This window comes from Siniperca chuatsi, linkage group LG18, assembly GCF_020085105.1.
Source record: "Siniperca chuatsi isolate FFG_IHB_CAS linkage group LG18, ASM2008510v1, whole genome shotgun sequence".
Lineage (NCBI taxonomy): Eukaryota > Metazoa > Chordata > Actinopteri > Centrarchiformes > Sinipercidae > Siniperca > Siniperca chuatsi.
In genome coordinates this window covers 1,575,221-1,596,714 of record NC_058059.1, presented here as the reverse complement: position 1 = coordinate 1,596,714, position 21,494 = coordinate 1,575,221, and the positions used below count along the sequence as shown (strand labels likewise).

Sequence of the window (21,494 nt, the reverse complement as noted above, 5' to 3'; positions counted from 1 at the left end):
ATTCCTTTAATTAAAAAGTACGACATATTTATATCCTTTACCTGAGCAAAAAGTAATAACGCAATGTTAAAATAAATAATACGTTTTACAGAAGTAAAGGTACATACGTCTTATCAGCAAATGTACTTAAAGTATCAAAAGTAAAAGTACTCATTGTGCAGGATAGCCCCTGTCACTGTTATATCATTATATTATTTTATTGTGAAGCAATAAAATGTAAGCAGTATTTTAATTTTAATGTTGCAGCTCGTTGAAGTATTCAAATGTTCTGGTGTTCAGTGCGTGACCAAGCTTAAAGACAGCACTGGCTTTTCATAATACAAAGTTACACAGTAATACATCACACACCATGCAAAAGGAACTAAAACAGCAGTCTAGGATACAGTCAAAATAACTGTTAAAAATATCTTTTTTTTAAAACTATTCCTGTATTAGCCGCATATCTAAATGAGATAATGATACAAAATATATAAAATGGTGTCAAATTAAAAAAGCCCTATATCTTTATGAATATCTATGTTCTTAATTCCTGATTGACCACTTGTGTTTTTTATTTTTTATTTCATTATTATTTATTTTGTCATGTAATTTTCCTTTTTCTTTGTTCTGTTGTTGTGAACGGTATTCTCTTGAATATGACATGGGCCTTTTTGATTGTGAAATTAAAAAAAACTTAATGCATGCAGGCTGGATGCTGCTTTTTCACATCAACTTCCTTAATTAATTAAAAATATAATGTGGAAATTAACTGCAATTCTCCATCATTTCACAAGGTGGAGCTGCAATAGAAATCAAAACAGAAAAATGAATTTAAATATGTGTTAATCTGCAGTTATGTTGTCTTAAACAGAGCTAATCTGCAGAGGCACGTTGGGCTCAGAATATCTGAATGATTAAAAAAAAGACTAAATAAAGTCCTGGTCCAGGTCCAGGTGGAGGAGTGTGGAGCAGAAGGAGTGGAGGAGTCTCAGTGTGTCTGCAGAGACAGTGTAGAAGGACAGAGCAGCAGCAGAGAGTCCAGATACACTGACGATACTCTGCCACATCCAGAGGAACACACAGGGACGATGGTGGACTTGCCTTTGTGTCTGACAGTGGAGCTGATCTCAGAGCAGTTCAGACTGCAGCACTGACAGTCATCTCCACTTGTTGTGATTCCTCCGTCAGCTCTCCTCTCCACTCCACCTCCCAGTATCATGGCCCAGTCAGAGCCTCTCCACACACCAGCTGCTGCTGCTGCTGCTGCTTCAACCTCTGGATCATCAGGACACAGCTGGTCCTCTCAACGCAACCACTCTGACAGAGATCACCAGCATCTGATGAGAGAAGAAGACAGACAGCAGAAGTCATAAATCAGTGTTTACAGAGACTCCCTCCATCAGCTGTCAGTCAGTGATGCAGCACATCCAGTATAAAGACCAGCAGGGACTTCAGTCCTGTTCAGACCAGAAGTGGAGCGGCTGTGTAGCGCAGCCAGCTTCCTTTCAGCGCTCATGTTAACGTGTTGGAGTGAACACACTGAGCTGGAAGCTCACACACCTGCAGAGACTTTGGGCATCGAGTCTGTTTACTCTGCAGATTTCACTCAAGCACACAGTGGAAATAAAGTTCTGAGAGTCCCTGAACGCATCATGACTGCAGAAACAGACACATATTCACTGCTCACTTTAATGATGGATTTACTGCTGTTAGGGCTCAGAGCTGCGAAAAACCAGCGTCTCAGTCACGTCTGAATATTTCATCTACTTTTGAAATATTACATGACAAAAATGGAAATATGGAGTTTGTTATAAAAACATTTGGACAAAACAAAAGACAAAGGTACAGTGATGGGTAAGATTCTTTGCGAGTCAACCCACGTTTTCACAATCCAGCCCCCAAATCCTGCTTCGTAGTACAGGCCTCTGGTCTGCAGAAAGACCACAGGGTTACTAAATGTAATGATGGTTCTTTGAAATAAGAGCCAGTGATCTGCAGGCTTCAGTCAGACTGATCTCAGAGCTGTGACAAAGATGAACAAACACTTGAGATCAGATTTGATGCTACGACAGTCTGATGAACGAGGACACTGTCTCTGTACATGTTGTAATGCTGCCAGCTGGAATCCAGCTTTATTTCCTGTAGACATGAACACAGCAACAACAGTCGTCTTCACATCGACTCAAACACATGATCACAACGAGCTTCTGGCTCATCTGATTGGCTGACTGTTCTCTCTCTCTGTCTCTCTGTCCAATCCTGAAGCCCGTCACCATCCTCCTCTCACAGCTTCACTGAGGAAAGCAGCCACTGAGAAGGTCGGAGGTTTACAGGAAATACTGGATCTTTGCTTTGATACTAACTGTGTTTAGTTCAATACTGCTGAAACCAGCATGGACCGACTCCAGCCCTCTACTGACCTCAGAGTCTCCAGTCTGCAGTGTGGACTCTCCACAAGATCACACAGCAGCTTCACTCCTGAATCCTGCAGGTTGTTTCCACACAGCTCCAGCTCTCTCAGATGGGAGGGGTTGGACTTCAGAGCTGAGGCCAGAAAAGCACAGCTGGTCTCTGACAAACTGCACCAACTCAATCTGAATAAAGAATAAATGATGCAGATAAGAATCCATTTATGATCCAATCAGATGTGTTCAGGTTTGAAATGTGTAGCTCAACATCACTCTGTCCTAATCAATGAGCTTTTCCCTAAAATGAGTAGAGTGACTTTGTCTTTGTGTTATTGTGGATCATCATCATGTCAGCCTTCTGCAGACATCATCCAAATGTCAGCACAACATTCATACACCTATTCATGTCAACACAGATCAATAACATGCTGCTGATCTCAGTCAAGTCTGGAATTACAGGAGAAAAACTATATTGATCCTTTAAACAGCTGCACTGGAAATATGCTGTGATCTGTGTGTGTGTGTGTGTGTGTGTGTGTGTGTGTTCTGAAGGATCAATATCAGTGATCAGACATTATTTGTGAAAACACACTGAAATCAACAGAAACCAAAGAAATATTTCTACTTCAGCAAGTAAACTTGATCAACTGAAGCTAAACGTTAGTTCAGAGGATCTTCTGTATACAGATGTGACCATTTAGCAAAAATGATAAACATTCATTTACTTTAACAGCTAACAGCCGACATTTTCTACTGTTTCTTTAAGAAACACACGTCTTTAGTGACTGCAGACTAAATTTAGTACAAGAAACATGAAAATGTGAACAAAAGGAAATGTACAACTTTATGGATGTAATTTATGTATGAACATAAATTCAATTCAGTTGTTAATTAAACATATCAGATCTACAATAGTAACAGAGAGTCAGTGAACTGACCTCAGAGTCTCCAGTCTGCAGTGTGGACTCTCCAGTCCAGCACACAGCAGCTTCACTCCTGAATCCTGCAGCTTGTTGTCACTCAGCTCCAGCTCTCTCAGATGGGAGGAGTTGGACTTCAGAGCTGAGGCCAGAGAAGCACAGCTGGTCTCTGACAAACTGCAGCCCCACAATCTGAATAAAGAATAAATGATGCAGATAAGAATCCATTTATGATCCAATCAGATGTGTTCAGGTTTGAAATGTGTAGCTCAACATCACTCTGTCCTAATCAATGAGCTTTTCCCTAAAATGAGTAGAGTGACTTTGTCTTTGTGTTATTGTGGATCATCATCATGTCAGCCTTCTGCAGACATCATCCAAATGTCAGCACAACATTCATACACCTATTCATGTCAACACAGATCAATAACATGCTGCTGATCTCAGTCAAGTCTGGAATAATGATCAAATCAGACGTGTTGTTACTTTTGTTACTTTCACTCTCGTCTGTTTCTTCTCATTTAAAATAATCGTGTGTCATTTTATGAAAAATACTAAGACAGATGTTTTCTATAGAATTCCTAAATGACCAATATGAAATAAATTAGACTTTACTTACATTATTATTGATTTCATAAATACAAAAAAGCTCTTTAACACCTGTCCCTGCTCTTCTGATGCTCTCATTTCAAACCCCAGATTCAGACTCTCCTCATCACCACTGTCATCTCCATCAACACACAGCTGACTGACTGTGAGCTTCATCCTCAGTCATCTTTATAACGGGATCAAAGGTGCACTGAGCAAAGTGAGAGGCATGTTCTTCATCTTAAATGTAACCTAGTACCTTCCCGCACAAATATAGTGCATTATTTATGCTCCTGTTTACTGAGTCAGAACACAGAGTGACATCATTTTCTGACAGGAAGCATCGTCACATGTTGAAGTGTCACCTGTCGGTGGTGACAGATCAGACACGATGCTTCAAACAGCTGCATTTGGAAATAAGCTTCACGCTCTCTGTGCTCCTGTATGTGAGTTTTAGAGTGTGTGTGTGTGTGTGTGTGTGTGTGTGTGTGTGTGTGTGTGTGTGTGTGTGTGTGTTCTGAAGGATCAATATCAATGATCAGACATTATTTGTGAAAACACATTGAAATCTACAGAAACCAAAGAAATATTTCTACTTCAGCAAGTAAACTTGATCAACTGGAACTAAACATTAGTTCAGAGGATCTTCTGTATACAGATGTGACCATTTAGCAAAAATGATAAACATTCATTTACTTTAACAGCTAACAGCCGACATTTTCTACAGTTTCTTTAAGAAACACACGTCTTTAGTGACTGCAGACTAAATTTAGTACAAGAAACATGAAAATGTGAACAAAAGGACATTTACAACTTTATGGATGTAAGTTATGTATGAACATCAATTCAATTCAATTGTTAATTAAACATATCAGATCTACAATAGTAACAGAGAGTCAGTGAACTGACCTCAGAGTCTCCAGTCTGCAGTGTGGACTCTCCAGTCCAGCACACAGCAGCTTCACTCCTGAATCCTGCAGCTCGTTCCCACTCAGCTCCAGCTCTCTCAGATGGGAGGGGTTGGACTTCAGAGCTGAGGCCAGAGAAGCACAGCTGGTCTCTGACAACCTGCAGCCCCACAATCTGAATAAAGAATAAATGATGCAGATAAGAATCCATTTATGATCCAATCAGATGTGTTCAGGTTTGAAATGTGTAGCTCAACATCACTCTGTCCTAATCAATGAGCTTTTCCCTAAAATGAGTAGAGTGACTTTGTCTTTGTGTTATTGTGGATCATCATCATGTCAGCCTTCTGCAGACATCATCCAAATGTCAGCACAACATTCATACACCTATTCATGTCATCACAGATCAATAACATGCTGCTGATCTCAGTCAAGTCTGGAATTACAGGAGAAAAACTATATTGATCCTTTAAACAGCTGCACTGGAAATATGCTGTGATCTGTGTGTGTGTGTGTGTGTGTGTGTGTGTGTGTTCTGAAGGATCAATATCAGTGATCAGACATTATTTGTGAAAACACACTGAAATCAACAGAAACCAAAGAAATATTTCTACTTCAGCAAGTAAACTTGATCAACTGAAGCTAAACATTAGTTCAGAGGATCTTCTGTATACAGATGTGACCATTTAGCAAAAATGATAAACATTCATTTACTTTAACAGCTAACAGCCGACATTTTCTACAGCTTCTTTAAGAAACACACGTCTTTAGTGACTGCAGACTAAATTTAGTACAAGAAACATGAAAATGTGAACAAAAGGACATTTACAACTTTATGCATGTAAGTTATGTATGAACATCAATTCAATTCAGTTGTTAATTAAACATATCAGATCTACAATAGTAACAGAGAGTCAGTGAACTGACCCCAGAGTCTCCAGTCTGCAGTGTGGACTCTCCAGTCCAGCACACAGCAGCTTCACTCCTGAATCCTGCAGCTCGTTTCCACTCAGCTCCAGCTCTCTCAGATGGGAGGGGTTGGACTTCAGAGCTGAGACCAGAGAAGCACAGCTGGTCTCTGACAAACTGCAGCGCCTCAATCTGAATAAAGAATAAATGATGCAGATAAGAATCCTTTTATAATCCAATCAGATGTGTTCAGGTTTGAAATGTGTAGCTCAACATCACTCTGTCCTAATCAATGAGCTTTTCCCTAAAATGAGTAGAGTGACTTTGTCTTTGTGTTATTGTGGATCATCATCATGTCAGCCTTCTGCAGGCATCATCCAAATGTCAGCACAACATTCATACACCTATTCATGTCATCACAGATAAATAACATGATGCTGATCTCAGTCAAGTCTGGAATAATGATCAAATCAGAAGTGTTGTTACTTTTGTCATTTTATGAAAAATACTAAGACAGATGTTTTCTATAGAATTCCTAAATGACCAATATGAAATAAATTAGACTTTACTTACATTATTATTGATTTCATAAATACAAAAAAGCTCTTTAACACCTGTCCCTGCTCTTCTGATGCTCTCATTTCAAACCCCAGATTCAGACTCTCCTCATCACCACTGTCATCTCCATCAACACACAGCTGACTGACTGTGAGCTTCATCCTCAGTCATCTTTATAACGGGATCAAAGGTGCACTGAGCAAAGTGAGAGGCGTGTTCTTCATCTTAAATGTAACCTAGTACCTTCCAGCTCAAATATAGTGCATTATTTATGTTCCTGTTTACTGAGTCAGAACACAGAGTGACATCATTTTCTGACAGGAAGCATCGTCACATGTTGAAGTGTCACCTGTCGGTGGTGACAGATCAGACACGATGCTTCAAACAGCTGCATTTGGAAATAAGCTTCACGCTCTCTGTGCTCCTGTATGTGAGTTTTAGAGTGTGTGTGTGTGTGTGTGTGTGTGTGTGTGTGTGTGTGTGTGTGTGTGTTCTGAAGGATCAATATCAGTGATCAGACATTTTTTGTGAAAACACACTGAAATCAACAGAAACCAAAGAAATATTTCTACTTCAGCAAGTAAACTTGATCAACTGAAACTAAACATTAGTTCAGAGGATCTTCTGTATACAGATGTGACCATTTAGCAAAAATGATAAACATTCATTTACTTTAACAGCTAACAGCCGACATTTTCTACAGTTTCTTTAAGAAACACACGTCTTTAGTGACTGCAGACTAAATTTAGTACAAGAAACATGAAAATGTGAACAAAAGGACATTTACAACTTTATGCATGTAAGTTATGTATGAACATCAATTCAATTCAGTTGTTAATTAAACATATCAGATCTACAATAGTAACAGAGAGTCAGTGAACTGACCTCAGAGTCTCCAGTCTGCAGTGTGGACTCTCCAGTCTAGCAGACAGCAGCTTCACTCCTGAATCCTGCAGCTCGTTGTAGCTCAGATCCAGCTCTCTCAGATGGGAGGGGTTGGACTTCAGAGCTGAGGCCAGAGAAGCACAGCTGGTCTCTGACAAACTGCTCCAAGTCAATCTGAATAAAGAATAAATGATGCAGATAAGAATCCATTTATGATCCAATCAGATGTGTTCAGGTTTGAAATGTGTAGCTCAACATCACTCTGTCCTAATCAATGAGCTTTTCCCTAAAATGAGTAGAGTGACTTTGTCATCGTGTTATTGTGGATCATCATCATGTCAGCCTTCTGCAGACATCATCCAAATGTCAGCACAACATTCATACACCTATTCATGTCAACACAGATCAATAACATGCTGCTGATCTCAGTCAAGTCTGGAATCAGAGGAGAAAAACTACAGTGATCCTTTAAACAGCTGCACTGGAAATATGCTGTGGTCTGTGTGTGTGTGTGTGTGTGTGTGTGTGTGTGTGTGTGTGTGTGTGTGTGTGCTCTGAAGGATCAATATCAATGATCAGACATTATTTGTGAAAACACACTGAAATCAACAGAAACCAAAGAAATATGTCTACTTCAGCAAGTAAACTTGATCAACTGAAACTAAACATTAGTTCAGAGGATCTTCTGTATACAGATGTGACCATTTAGCAAAAATGATAAACATTCATTTACTTTAACAGCTAACAGCCGACATTTTCTACAGTTTCTTTAAGAAACACACGTCTTTAGTGACTGCAGACTAAATTTAGTACAAGAAACATGAAAATGTGAACAAAAGGACATTTACAACTTTATGGATGTAAGTTATGTATGAACATAAATTCAATTCAGTTGTTAATTAAACATATCAGATCTACAATAGTAACAGAGAGTCAGTGAACTGACCTCAGAGTCTCCAGTCTGCAGTGTGGACTCTCCACAAGATCAGACAGCAGCTTCACTCCTGAATCCTGCAGGTTGTTTCCACTCAGCTCCAGCTCTCTCAGATGGGAGGGGTTGGACTTCAGAGCTGAGGCCAGAGAAGCACAGCTGGTCTCTGACAAACTGCAGCCCCTCAATCTGAATAAAGAATAAATGATGCAGATAAGAATCCATTTATGATCCAATCAGATGTGTTCAGGTTTGAAATGTGTAGCTCAACATCACTCTGTCCTAATCAATGAGCTTTTCCCTAAAATGAGTAGAGAGACTTTGTCTTCGTGTTATTGTGGATCTTCATCATGTCAGCCTTCTGCAGACATCATCCAAATGTCAGCACAACATTCATACACCTATTCATGTCAACACAGATCAATAACATGCTGCTGATCTCAGTCAAGTCTGGAATAATGATCAAATCAGACATGTTGTTACTTTTGTTACTTTCACTCTCGTCTGTTTCTTCTCATTTAAAATAATCGTGAGTCATTTTATGAAAAATACTAAGACAGATGTTTTCTATAGAATTCCTAAATGACCAATATGAAATAAATTAGACTTTACTTACATTATTATTTATTTCATAAATACAAAAAAGCTCTTTAACACCTGTCCCTGCTCTTCTGATGCTCTCATTTCAAACCCCAGATTCAGACTCTCCTCATCACCACTGTCATCTCCATCAACACACAGCTGACTGACTGTGAGCTTCATCCTCAGTCATCTTTATAACGGGATCAAAGGTGCACTGAGCAAAGTGAGAGGCGTGTTCTTCAGCTTAAATGTAACCTAGTACCTTCCCGCACAAATATAGTGCATTATTTATTATAATGCTCCTGTTTACTGAGTCAGAACACAGAGTGACATCATTTTCAGACAGGAAGCATCGTCACATGTTGAAGTGTCACCTGTCGGTGGTGACAGATCAGACACGATGCTTCAAACAGCTGCATTTGGAAATAAGCTTCACGCTCTCTGTGCTCCTGTATGTGAGTTTTAGAGTGTGTGTGTGTGTGTGTGTGTGTGTGTGTGTGTGTGTGTGTTCTGAAGGATCAATATCAATGATCAGACATTTTTTGTGAAAACACACTGAAATCAACAGAAACCAAAGAAATATTTCTACTTCAGCAAGTAAACTTGATCAACTGAAGCTAAACATTAGTTCAGAGGATCTTCTGTATACAGATGTGACCATTTAGCAAAAATGATAAACATTCATTTACTTTAACAGCTAACAGCCGACATTTTCTACAGTTTCTTTAAGAAACACACGTCTTTAGTGACTGCAGACTAAATTTAGTACAAGAAACATGAAAATGTGAACAAAAGGACATTTACAACTTAATGGATGTAAGTTATGTATGAACATATATTCAATTTAATTGTTAATTAAACATATCAGATCTACAATAGTAACAGAGAGTCAGTGAACTGACCTCAGAGTCTCCAGTCTGCAGTGTGGACTCTCCAGTCCAGCACACAGCAGCTTCACTCCTGAATCCTGCAGAATGTTTCCACTCAGCTCCAGCTCTCTCAGATGGGAGGGGTTGGACTTCAGAGCTGAGGCCAGAGAAGCACAGCTGATCTCTGACAAACTGCAGGAACTCAATCTGAATAAAGAATAAATGATGCAGATAAGAATCCATTTATGATCCAATCAGATGTGTTCAGGTTTGAAATGTGTAGCTCAACATCACTCTGTCCTAATCAATGAGCTTTTCCCTAAAATGAGTAGAGTGACTTTGTCTTTGTGTTATTGTGGATCATCATCATGTCAGTCTTCTGCAGACATCATCCAAATGTCAGCACAACATTCATACACCTATTCATGTCAACACAGATCAATAACATGCTGCTGATCTCAGTCAAGTCTGGAATCACAGGAGAAAAACTACAGTGATCCTTTAAACAGCTGCACTGGAAATATGCTGTGATCTGTGTGTGTGTGTGTGTGTGTGTGTGTGTGTGTGTGTGTGTGTGTGTGTGTTCTGAAGGATCAATATCAATGATCAGACATTATTTGTGAAAACACATTGAAATCTACAGAAACCAAAGAAATATTTCTACTTCAGCAAGTAAACTTGATCAACTGGAACTAAACATTAGTTCAGAGGATCTTCTGTATACAGATGTGACCATTTAGCAAAAATGATAAACATTCATTTACTTTAACAGCTAACAGCCGACATTTTCTACAGTTTCTTTAAGAAACACACGTCTTTAGTGACTGCAGACTAAATTTAGTACAAGAAACATGAAAATGTGAACAAAAGGACATTTACAACTTTATGGATGTAAGTTATGTATGAACATCAATTCAATTCAATTGTTAATTAAACATATCAGATCTACAATAGTAACAGAGAGTCAGTGAACTGACCTCAGAGTCTCCAGTCTGCAGTGTGGACTCTCCAGTCCAGCACACAGCAGCTTCACTCCTGAATCCTGCAGCTCGTTCCCACTCAGCTCCAGCTCTCTCAGATGGGAGGGGTTGGACTTCAGAGCTGAGGCCAGAGAAGCACAGCTGGTCTCTGACAAACTGCACCAACTCAATCTGAATAAAGAATAAATGATGCAGATAAGAATCCATTTATGATCCAATCAGATGTGTTCAGGTTTGAAATGTGTAGCTCAACATCACTCTGTCCTAATCAATGAGCTTTTCCCTAAAATGAGTAGAGTGACTTTGTCTTTGTGTTATTGTGGATCATCATCATGTCAGCCTTCTGCAGACATCATCCAAATGTCAGCACAACATTCATACACCTATTCATGTCATCACAGATCAATAACATGCTGCTGATCTCAGTCAAGTCTGGAATAATGATCAAATCAGACGTGTTGTTACTTTTGTTACTTTCACTCTCGTCTGTTTCTTCTCATTTAAAACAATCGTGTGTCATTTTATGAAAAATACTAAGACAGATGTTTTCTATAGAATTCCTAAATGACCAATATGAAATAAATTAGACTTTCTGAAATTATTTATAGTGTACATAAATACAAAAAAGCTCTTTAACACCTGTCCCTGCTCTTCTGATGCTCTCATTTCAAACCCCAGATTCAGACTCTCCTCATCACCACTGTCATCTCCATCAACACACAGCTGACTGACTGTGAGCTTCATCCTCAGTCATCTTTATAACGGGATCAAAGATGCACTGAGCAAAGTGAGAGGCATGTTCTTCATCTTAAATGTAACCTAGTACCTTCCAGCTCAAATATAGTGCATTATTTATGCTCCTGTTTACTGAGTCAGAACACAGAGTGACATCATTTTCAGACAGGAAGCATCGTCACATGTTGAAGTGTCACCTGTCGGTGGTGACAGATCAGACACGATGCTTCAAACAGCTGCATTTGGAAATAAGCTTCACGCTCTCTGTGCTCCTGTATGTGAGTTTTAGAGTGTGTGTGTGTGTGTGTGTGTGTGTGTGTGTGTGTGTGTGTGTGTGTGTGTGTGTGTGTGCGTGCTCTGAAGGATCAATATCAGTGATCAGACATTATTTGTGAAAACACATTGAAATCAACAGAAACCAAAGAAATATGTCTACTTCAGCAAGTAAACTTGATCAACTGAAGCTAAACATTAGTTCAGAGGATCTTCTGTATACAGATGTGACCATTTAGCAAAAATGATAAACATTCATTTACTTTAACAGCTAACAGCCGACATTTTCTACAGTTTCTTTAAGAAACACACGTCTTTAGTGACTGCAGACTAAATTTAGTACAAGAAACATGAAAATGTGGACAAAAGGACATTTACAACTTAATGGATGTAAGTTATGTATGAACATCAATTCAATTCAGTTGTTAATTAAACATATCAGATCTACAATAGTAACAGAGAGTCAGTGAACTGACCTCAGAGTCTCCAGTCTGCAGTGTGGACTCTCCAGTCCAGCACACAGCAGCTTCACTCCTGAATCCTGCAGCTCGTTGTCACTCAGGTCCAGCTCTCTCAGATGGGAGGGGTTGGACTTCAGAGCTGAGGCCAGAGAAGCACAGCTGGTCTCTGACAAACTGCAGCCACTCAATCTGAATAAAGAATAAATGATGCAGATAAGAATCCATTTATGATCCAATCAGATGTGTTCAGGTTTGAAATGTGTAGCTCAACATCACTCTGTCCTAATCAATGAGCTTTTCCCTAAAATGAGTAGAGTGACTTTGTCATTGTGTTATTGTGGACTAACAATAGTGGACAACTGAAACTAAACATTAGTTCAGAGGATCTTCTGTATACAGATGTGACCATTTAGCAAAAATGATAAACATTCAGAATCAGAATCAGAAATACTTTATTGATCCCAGAGGGGGAACTCTTTTGTTACAGCAGCTCACCTTTACGTCAGTGCACACAGGAATAGAAGTACTAAGCAAAAAATATAATACACTATAATACAGGTCAGAAAATAAGTTAAGTACCAAGTGGGTATAAGTAGAAAATAAATAAGTGTAAAATAAAATAAGTGTGACGTACAAAGTGGGTTTACCGGTTGATGATAATAGTACGGTATAAGGTAATAGTGCATGAACTGTCAAGTTAAGTGCAGCTCATTAAGATTATAATGAGACGGAGGATATTGCACAGCAGTAATAGAGGCATGAGTAATATCAATATCAATAAATAGGGAATTTTAAACTAAAATATTGCACACGAGTATTACACAGAATATTGCACAATTCTGTCAGTACTGCAGTGATGTTAATAATCAATGTCCAGTTTAGTGACTTCGGGTCATACAGACTGACACTTAGAGGGAGGAGTTAAATAGTCTGATGGCCACAGGCAGGAATGACTTCCTGTGGCGCTCTGTGGTGCATTGTGGGGGGATGAGTCTTCCGCTGAAGGTGCTCCTTTGCTTGACCAGCACGTCATGGAGCGGGTGGGAGACGCTGTCCAAGATGGCATGTAGTTTACCCAGCATCCTCCTCTCTGACACCACCGCCAGAGAGTCCAGCTCCACCCCCACAATGTCACCGGCCTTACGGGTCAGTTTGTTGAGTCTGTTGGCGTCCGCTACCCTCAGCCTGCTGCCCCAGCATGCAACAGCATACAGGACAGCACCGGCCACCACAGACTCATAAAACATCCTCAGCATTGTCCGGCACATGTTGAAGGACCTCAGCCTCCTCAGAAAACAGAGGCGGCTCTGGCCCTTCCTGTAAACAGCTTGGGTGTTCTTAGCCCAGTCCACTTTATTGTCCAAGTGTACTCCCAGATACTTGTAATCCTCTACCATGTCCACACTGCCCCCTTGGATGGAAACCAGGGTCACTGGTGCCTTGGCCCTTTGTAGATCCACAACCAGCTCCTTAGACTTTGTCCATATAGCTGCAGATGGTTCTGCTCACACCATGAGACAAAGTTCCCCACCACAGCCCTGTACTCAGTCTCATCACCACCGCTGATACATCCCACCACAGCAGAGTCATCAATTGTTAATTAAACATATCAGATCTACAATAGTAACAGAGAGTCAGTGAACTGACCTCAGAGTCTCCAGTCTGCAGTGTGGACTCTCCAGTCCAGCACACAGCAGCTTCACTCCTGAATCCTGCAGCTCGTTGTAGCTCAGGTCCAGCTCTCTCAGATGGGAGGAGTTGGACTTCAGAGCTGAGGCCAGAGAAGCACAGCTGGTCTCTGACAAACTGCAGCCCCACAATCTGAATAAAGAATAAATGATGCAGATAAGAATCCATTTATGATCCAATCAGATGTGTTCAGGTTTGAAATGTGTAGCTCAACATCACTCTGTCCTAATCAATGAGCTTTCCCTAAAATGAGTAGAGTGACTTTGTCATTGTGTTATTGTGGATCATCATCATGTCAGCTTTCTGCAGACATCATCCAAATGTCAGCACAACATTCATACACCTATTCATGTCAACACAGATCAATAACATGCTGCTGATCTCAGTCAAGTCTGGAACTACAGGAGAAAAACTATATTGATCCTTTAAACAGCTGCACTGGAAATATGCTGTGATCTATCTTTGTTCCTACGTGTGTGTGTGTGTGTATGAGAGGGGCTTTATGTATAAATGTTCCTGTAAAATAAAAATGTGTGAAGTTCATGTATAAAAATACATTATTCCTGAAAATGTGTTGAACTTCTTTTATTTTTTTATATACAGATGTGTCTAACGTAACAAAATTGTAAATCTTGATTTCATTTCGCAGCACATTGAAGGATAAATCCAACAGTTTCCTTAATAACATGAATCCAGTTTGAGTACAGACGGTGTAGTCCCTCATTCGTCCAGGAGTGTTCTATCGTAGAAAAGGTTTCAGTCGTAGTCATCTGGACACTGTTTTCAGAATCAAGACGTTTCGGCTCCCATCCGGAAGTCATTCTCAATTGTGAAAAAATTGGACGGGAACTGGAAATTTAAGCTAATCTGAGTTACATAAGCCCCGCCCTCAGGAGGGAATCTGCCTGAGTACCTGTTAATAGCTAGTTTCACCTGAAACTGACCTAATAGTTTCAAGATGGCCCAGTAATCAGTAATCAGGCCTGTTGTTTTCTGGCTGCATCTACTTCATCACTGTTAAGTGCCTGATTAGCATGTGATAGGCGTGACCAAGGTGATAATACACTCTGATAGACTTTGGGCAGATTAAATCTCAGACCACCATTTCTGTTCAAAGAGGGTTCTCTTTCTTCACAAAAATGGCTTCCTTGACGCCCCGTTCAAACCAACTCTTCTCTCTACTTAGAATCTTCACCTCGCTGTCTTCAAATGTGTGGTTTGTAGCTTTTAAATGCAAATGCACGGCGCTCTGTAATCCTGAGTTAGCGTTTCGCCTATGTACCGTTCTTTGCAGTTTTCCTCACTGCACTGAATGGAGTAGACAACATTGCTCTGTTGTTGTGTGGGTAACTTGTCCTTATGGTGAACGAGTTTCTGTCTTAAAGTGTTGCCTGGTTTTGAGTACAGACTAAATTCGGAACCAAACTGTTCAGACTGACAAACTTTAAAAAAGAGCTGCTGGGATCTGAGCTCAGACAAACCCAGAAAACAAGAGAACTGAAGGAAATTTATAACTTCTGTTATGGATTTAAATTTGGTAGATATACACTGGACAAGACCAAAATACATGAACTGACCTCAGAGTCTCTAGTCTGCATCAATTCAATTCAGTTGTTAATTAAACATATCAGATCTACAATAGTAACAGAGAGTCAGTGAACTGACCTCAGAGTCTCCAGTCTGCAGTGTGGACTCTCCAGTCCAGCACACAGCAGCTTCACTCCTGAATCCTGCAGCTCGTTGTCACTCAGGTCCAGCTCTCTCAGATGGGAGGGGTTGGACTTCAGAGCTGAGGCCAGAGAAGCACAGCTGGTCTCTGACAAACTGCAGCACCACAATCTGAATAAAGAATAAATGATGGAGATAAGAATCCATTTATGATCCAATCAGATGTGTTCAGGTTTGAAATGTGTAGCTCAACATCACTCTGTCCTAATCAATGAGCTTTTCCCTAAAATGAGTAGAGTGACTTTGTCATTGTGTTATTGTGGATCATCATCATGTCAGCTTTCTGCAGACATCATCCAAATGTCAGCACAACATTCATACACCTATTCATGTCAACACAGATCAATAACATGCTGCTGATCTCAGTCAAGTCTGGAACTACAGGAGAAAAACTATATTGATCCTTTAAACAGCTGCACTGGAAATATGCTGTGATCTATCTTTGTTCCTACGTGTGTGTGTGTGTGTATGAGAGGGGCTTTATGTATAAATGTTCCTGTAAAATAAAAATGTGTGAAGTTCATGTATAAAAATACATTATTCCTGAAAATGTGTTGAACTTCTTTTATTTTTTTATATACAGATGTGTCTAACGTAACAAAATTGTAAATCTTGATTTCATTTCGCAGCACATTGAAGGATAAATCCAACAGTTTCCTTAATAACATGAATCCAGTTTGAGTACAGACGGTGTAGTCCCTCATTCGTCCAGGAGTGTTCTATCGTAGAAAAGGTTTCAGTCGTAGTCATCTGGACACTGTTTTCAGAATCAAGACGTTTCGGCTCCCATCCGGAAGTCATTCTCAATTGTGAAAAAATTGGACGGGAACTGGAAATTTAAGCTAATCTGAGTTACATAAGCCCCGCCCTCAGGAGGGAATCTGCCTGAGTACCTGTTAATAGCTAGTTTCACCTGAAACTGACCTAATAGTTTCAAGATGGCCCAGTAATCAGTAATCAGGCCTGTTGTTTTCTGGCTGCATCTACTTCATCACTGTTAAGTGCCTGATTAGCATGTGATAGGCGTGACCAAGGTGATAATACACTCTGATAGACTTTGGGCAGATTAAATCTCAGACCACCATTTCTGTTCAAAGAGGGGTTCTCTTTCTTCACAAAAATGGCTTCCTTGACGCCCCGTTCAAACCAACTCTTCTCTCTACTTAGAATCTTCACCTCGCTGTCTTCAAATGTGTGGTTTGTAGCTTTTAAATGCAAATGCACGGCGCTCTGTAATCCTGAGTTAGCGTTTCGCCTATGTACCGTTCTTTGCAGTTTTCCTCACTGCACTGAATGGAGTAGACAACATTGCTCTGTTGTTGTGTGGGTAACTTGTCCTTATGGTGAACGAGTTTCTGTCTTAAAGTGTTGCCTGGTTTTGAGTACAGACTAAATTCGGAACCAAACTGTTCAGACTGACAAACTTTAAAAAAGAGCTGCTGGGATCTGAGCTCAGACAAACCCAGAAAACAAGAGAACTGAAGGAAATTTATAACTTCTGTTATGGATTTAAATTTGGTAGATATACACTGGACAAGACCAAAATACATGAACTGACCTCAGAGTCTCTAGTCTGCATCAATTAAATTCAGTTGTTAATTAAACATATCAGATCTACAATAGTAACAGAGAGTCAGTGAACTGACCTCAGAGTCTCCAGTCTGCAGTGTGGACTCTCCAGTCCAGCACACAGCAGCTTCACTCCTGAATCCTGCAGCTCGTTGTCACTCAGGTCCAGCTCTCTCAGATGGGAGGGGTTGGACTTCAGAGCTGAGGCCAGAGAAGCACAGCTGGTCTCTGACAAACTGCAGCACCACAATCTGAATAAAGAATAAATGATGGAGATAAGAATCCATTTATGATCCAATCAGATGTGTTCAGGTTTGAAATGTGTAGCTCAACATCACTCTGTCCTAATCAATGAGCTTTTCCCTAAAATGAGTAGAGAGACTTTGTCTTTGTGTTATTGTGGATCATCATCATGTCAGCCTTCTGCAGACATCATCCAAATGTCAGCACAACATTCATACACCTATTCATGTCATCACAGATCAATAACATGCTGCTGATCTCAGTCAAGTCTGGAATTACAGGAGAAAAACTATATTGATCCTTTAAACAGCTGCACTGGAAATATGCTGTGATCTATCTTTGTTCCTACGTGTGTGTGTGTGTGTGTGAGAGAGGGGCTTTATGTATAAATGTTCCTGTAAAATACTGTGTGAAGTTCATGTATAAAAATACATTATTCCTGAAAATGTGTTGAACTTCTTTTATTTTTTTATATACAGATGTGTCTAACGTAACAAAATTGTAAATCTTGATTTCATTTCGCAGCACATTGAAGGATAAATCCAACAGTTTCCTTAATAACATGAATCCAGTTTGAGTACAGACTAAATTCGGAGCCAAACTGTTCAGACTGACAAACTTTAAAACAGAGCTGTTGGGATCTGAGCTCAGACAAACCCAGAAAACAAGAGAACTGAAGGAAATTTATAACTTCTGTTATGGATTTAAATTTGGTAGATATACACTGGACAAGACCAAAATACATGAACTGACCTCAGAGTCTCTAGTCTGCAGTGTGGACTCTCCAGTCCAGCAGACAGCAGCTTCACTCCTGAATCCTGCAGGTTGTTGTCACCCAGGTCCAGCTCTCTCAGATGGGAGGGGTTGGACTTCAGAGCTGAGGCCACGACTTCACAGTGAGTCTCTGAGAGTCCACAGCCCGAAAGTCTGTGATGACAGAGAATATAAAAGTTACAGTATAAGGAAATCTGACACTTGATCATAAAAAAGACAGTCAACAAGGTTTGAAACTTGAGCTTCTCCTGTCCACATGTCAAAGTGTCCTTCAGCAACATAATGAACCACAAACTGCAGCTTCAGACAAAAGTGTCTGCTAAATGACTGTAATGTAAACACGTGTCATATTTGATTGACAGGTGTGATTTGTGTTTGTTAAACTTTATTTTAACGTGATGTTCAATGAGCTGTAAAGTCACTGTTGTAACTGCACTCGCATGTATTTACCTCAGTCATGTGCTTGTGTGTATTTTGTGCATCTTTGAAACCCGTTGTCTGACAGTTTGTATTTGCAAACTGATATCATTTCTCACATTAAGGTGACCAGATGGAAACGGTGAGAAAATGGGACAAGCTTTAAAAAACGCTCTCTCTCAGTGAACATTACTAAAGTAGCTTTGGAATAAACCAGTTTGCAGACCAGTCCATTCAAATCCTACCAGAGAGAGCTTCCTCCCTGTTTGTAAATCTAACTCATTTCAAACGCAGCAAAACACATGAAAAGACATTCAGCGTTGGAACTAAACAACGTAAAGTCGCGCCTTTTATTTAATGAGGATGGAGAGGGGGGTGTTCTGTTCGCTCTTCAACAGGGAGGATGGCCTCCCCTCACATCCTCTCTATCAAACGATAACTGTAGATATTGCATGAATTGTGAAAATGGACAGAACAGTCCTTCATATGAAATAGCTCAGAAACTGCTGAGAAGAAATATGATAATAGTAATAACTGCATGAAAGCTATAAAGAAAAACCTTAAAGTTCAAGTGACGTTAGTTCCAGCAGATCACAGATATCACATGTCTGTGTGTCTGGATATAAAAAGAACAATAAACAGACACGTTATAGAAACATAGTGCAGACACTGTATCACTGTGGAAATAAAAAGGCTGTTGTGTTGTTGGAAAGGAACTGTATTGCACCAATTACTACTCTCTCAGAGAGTTGATTACCACATTTGATGTCCAATGACCATGAGAGAAATGAAGAGGAGACAGTTGAAATTTATTTACTCTTTAAGATGTTGAATATCAATAATCAAACACACTGTATATATTTACCATCAAGTAGATCACAAAATAGCTAATAAAAGATACATATAAGGAGTGTAAGCCTACATAATAATAAACAACCAAATTGAATTATTTTAACAGATTGGATTTCAAGGAGCCTCAAAGAAATTCTGGCAAACCGTCCGACGGCTCAGGAGGGGGAAGCAGTGCTTCACCAACACCTTGTACAGTGCGGGTGGAGAGCTGTTGACCTCGACTGGGGATGTTGTCGGACGGTGGAAGGAATACTTTGAGGATCTCCTCAATCCCGCTGTCACGTCTTCCGAAGAGGAAGCGGAGGCTGGGGACCCGGAGGCGGACTCATCCATCTCCCTGGCCGAAGTCACTGAGGTTGTTGGCAAGCTCCTTGGTGGCAAGGCTTCGGGGGTGGATGAGATCCGTCCTGAGTATCTTAAGTCTCTGGATGTTGTGGGACTGTCTTGGCTGACACGTCTCTGCAACATCGCGTGGCGGTCTGGGACAGTGCCTCTGGACTGGCAGACCGGGGTGGTGGTCCCTCTGTATAAGAAGGGGACCGGAGGGTGTGTTCCAATCATAGAGGGATCACACTTCTCAGCCTCCCGGTAAGGTCTATTCCAGGGTACTGAGAGGAGAATTCGTCCGATAGTCGAACCTCGGATTCAGGAGGATCAGAGTGGTTTTCGTCCCGGTCGTGGAACACTGGACCAGCTCTATACTCTCCATCGGGTGCTCGAGGGTTCATGGGAGTTTGCCCAACCAGTCCACATGTGCTTTGTGGATCTGGAGAAGGCATTCGACCGTGTGCCCCGGGGCGCTTTGTGGGGAGTGCTCTGGGAGTATGGGGTCCGGGGCCCTTTGCTAAGGGCTGTCCGGTCCCTGTATAACCGGAGCAGGAGCTGTGTTCGCATTGCCGGCAGTAAGTCAGACCTGTTCCCGGTGCATGTTGGACTCCGCCAGGGCTGCCCTTTGTCACCGGTTCTGTTCATAATTTATATGGACAGAATTTCTGGGCGCAGCCAGGGGCCGGAGGGTGTCCGGTTTGGGAACCACAGGATCTCATCTCTGCTGTTTGCAGATGATGTCGTTCTGATGGCTTCTTCAAACCAGGACCTGCAGCATGCACTGGGACGGTTTGCAGCCGAGTGTGAAGCAGCTGGGATGAGAATCAGCTCTTCCAAATCTGAGGCCATGGTTCTTGACCGAAAAAGGTGGTTTGCTCTCTTCGCGTGGGTGGGGAGTCCTTGCCCCAAGTGGAGGAGTTTAAGTATCTCGGGTCTTGTTCACGAGTGAGGGACGGATGGAGCGTGAGATTGACAGGCGGATCGGTGCAGCGCCTGCAGTGATGCGGGCGCTGTATCGGACCGTCGTGGTGAAGAAGGAGCTGAGTCGAAAGACAAAGCTCTCGATTTACCGGTCAATCCCACGCTCCTGCCCTCACCTATGGTCATGAGCTTTGGGTAGTGACCGAAAGGACAAGATCGCGGATACAAGCGGCCGAAATGGGCTTCCTCCGCCGAGTGGCTGGGCGCTCCCTTAGAGATAGGGTGAGGAGCTCAGTCACGCGGGGGGAGCTCGGAGTAGAGCCGCTGCTCCTCCACGTCGAGAGGAGCCAGCTGAGGTGGCTAGGGCATCTGATCCGGATGCCTGATGGACGCCTCCCTCGGGAGGTGTTCTGGGCATGTCCCACCGGGAGGCGGCCCCGGGGAAGACCCAGGACACGCTGGAGGGACTATATCTCTCGGCTGGCCTGGGAACGCCTCGGGATCCCCCCGGAGGAGCTGGAGGAAGTGTCTGGGGCGAAGGAAGTCTGGGAGTCCCTGCTTAGACTGCTGCCCCCGCGACCCGGCCCCGGATAAGCGGAAGAAGATGGATGGATGGATGGATGGATGGATGGATGGATTTCAAGGATACAGATGGAGGCTGGTCTCACAAATATGTAGTGTAAACAATCAGTGCAACAGTCTGTGTCGGTCACCACGGGTCTTTAAGATGTTCAGATGTCGGGATGGCGATGTGACGCTGGTCGTTACGCTGCAGCCTCCGGTCCTCTGATGCACGATGAATCGGCAGCGTTGAAGATCGCAAAGTCTATGATGCGTGTTATTGATTTATCCCGTTGTTGGCTATGACTCAAAATGTGGTTCTATAATAAGCAAATAAACTTAATCAGTAACAGAAAACTGCATAAATGTGCGATGACGTCAGCAGCACAACAGAAATAGCTGCGTCATTGTAGCTGTATAATGGGTG

At 41.4% G+C, this 21,494-nt stretch overlaps 1 protein-coding gene across 1 annotated transcript; it reads right to left on the bottom strand.

Annotated features, from left to right (window-relative positions):
- Nucleotides 1–1,194: 1,194 nt before the first annotated feature.
- Nucleotides 1,195–5,882, bottom strand: LOC122865987 (ribonuclease inhibitor-like; the record flags this gene model as incomplete). Its single annotated transcript, XM_044175084.1, has 5 exons — nt 1,195–1,316; nt 2,383–2,573; nt 3,326–3,499; nt 4,805–4,978; nt 5,731–5,882. Coding segments are annotated over 5 exons (813 nt in total), but the record flags the coding sequence as incomplete, so codon positions are not given.
- Nucleotides 5,883–21,494: the final 15,612 nt, after the last annotated feature.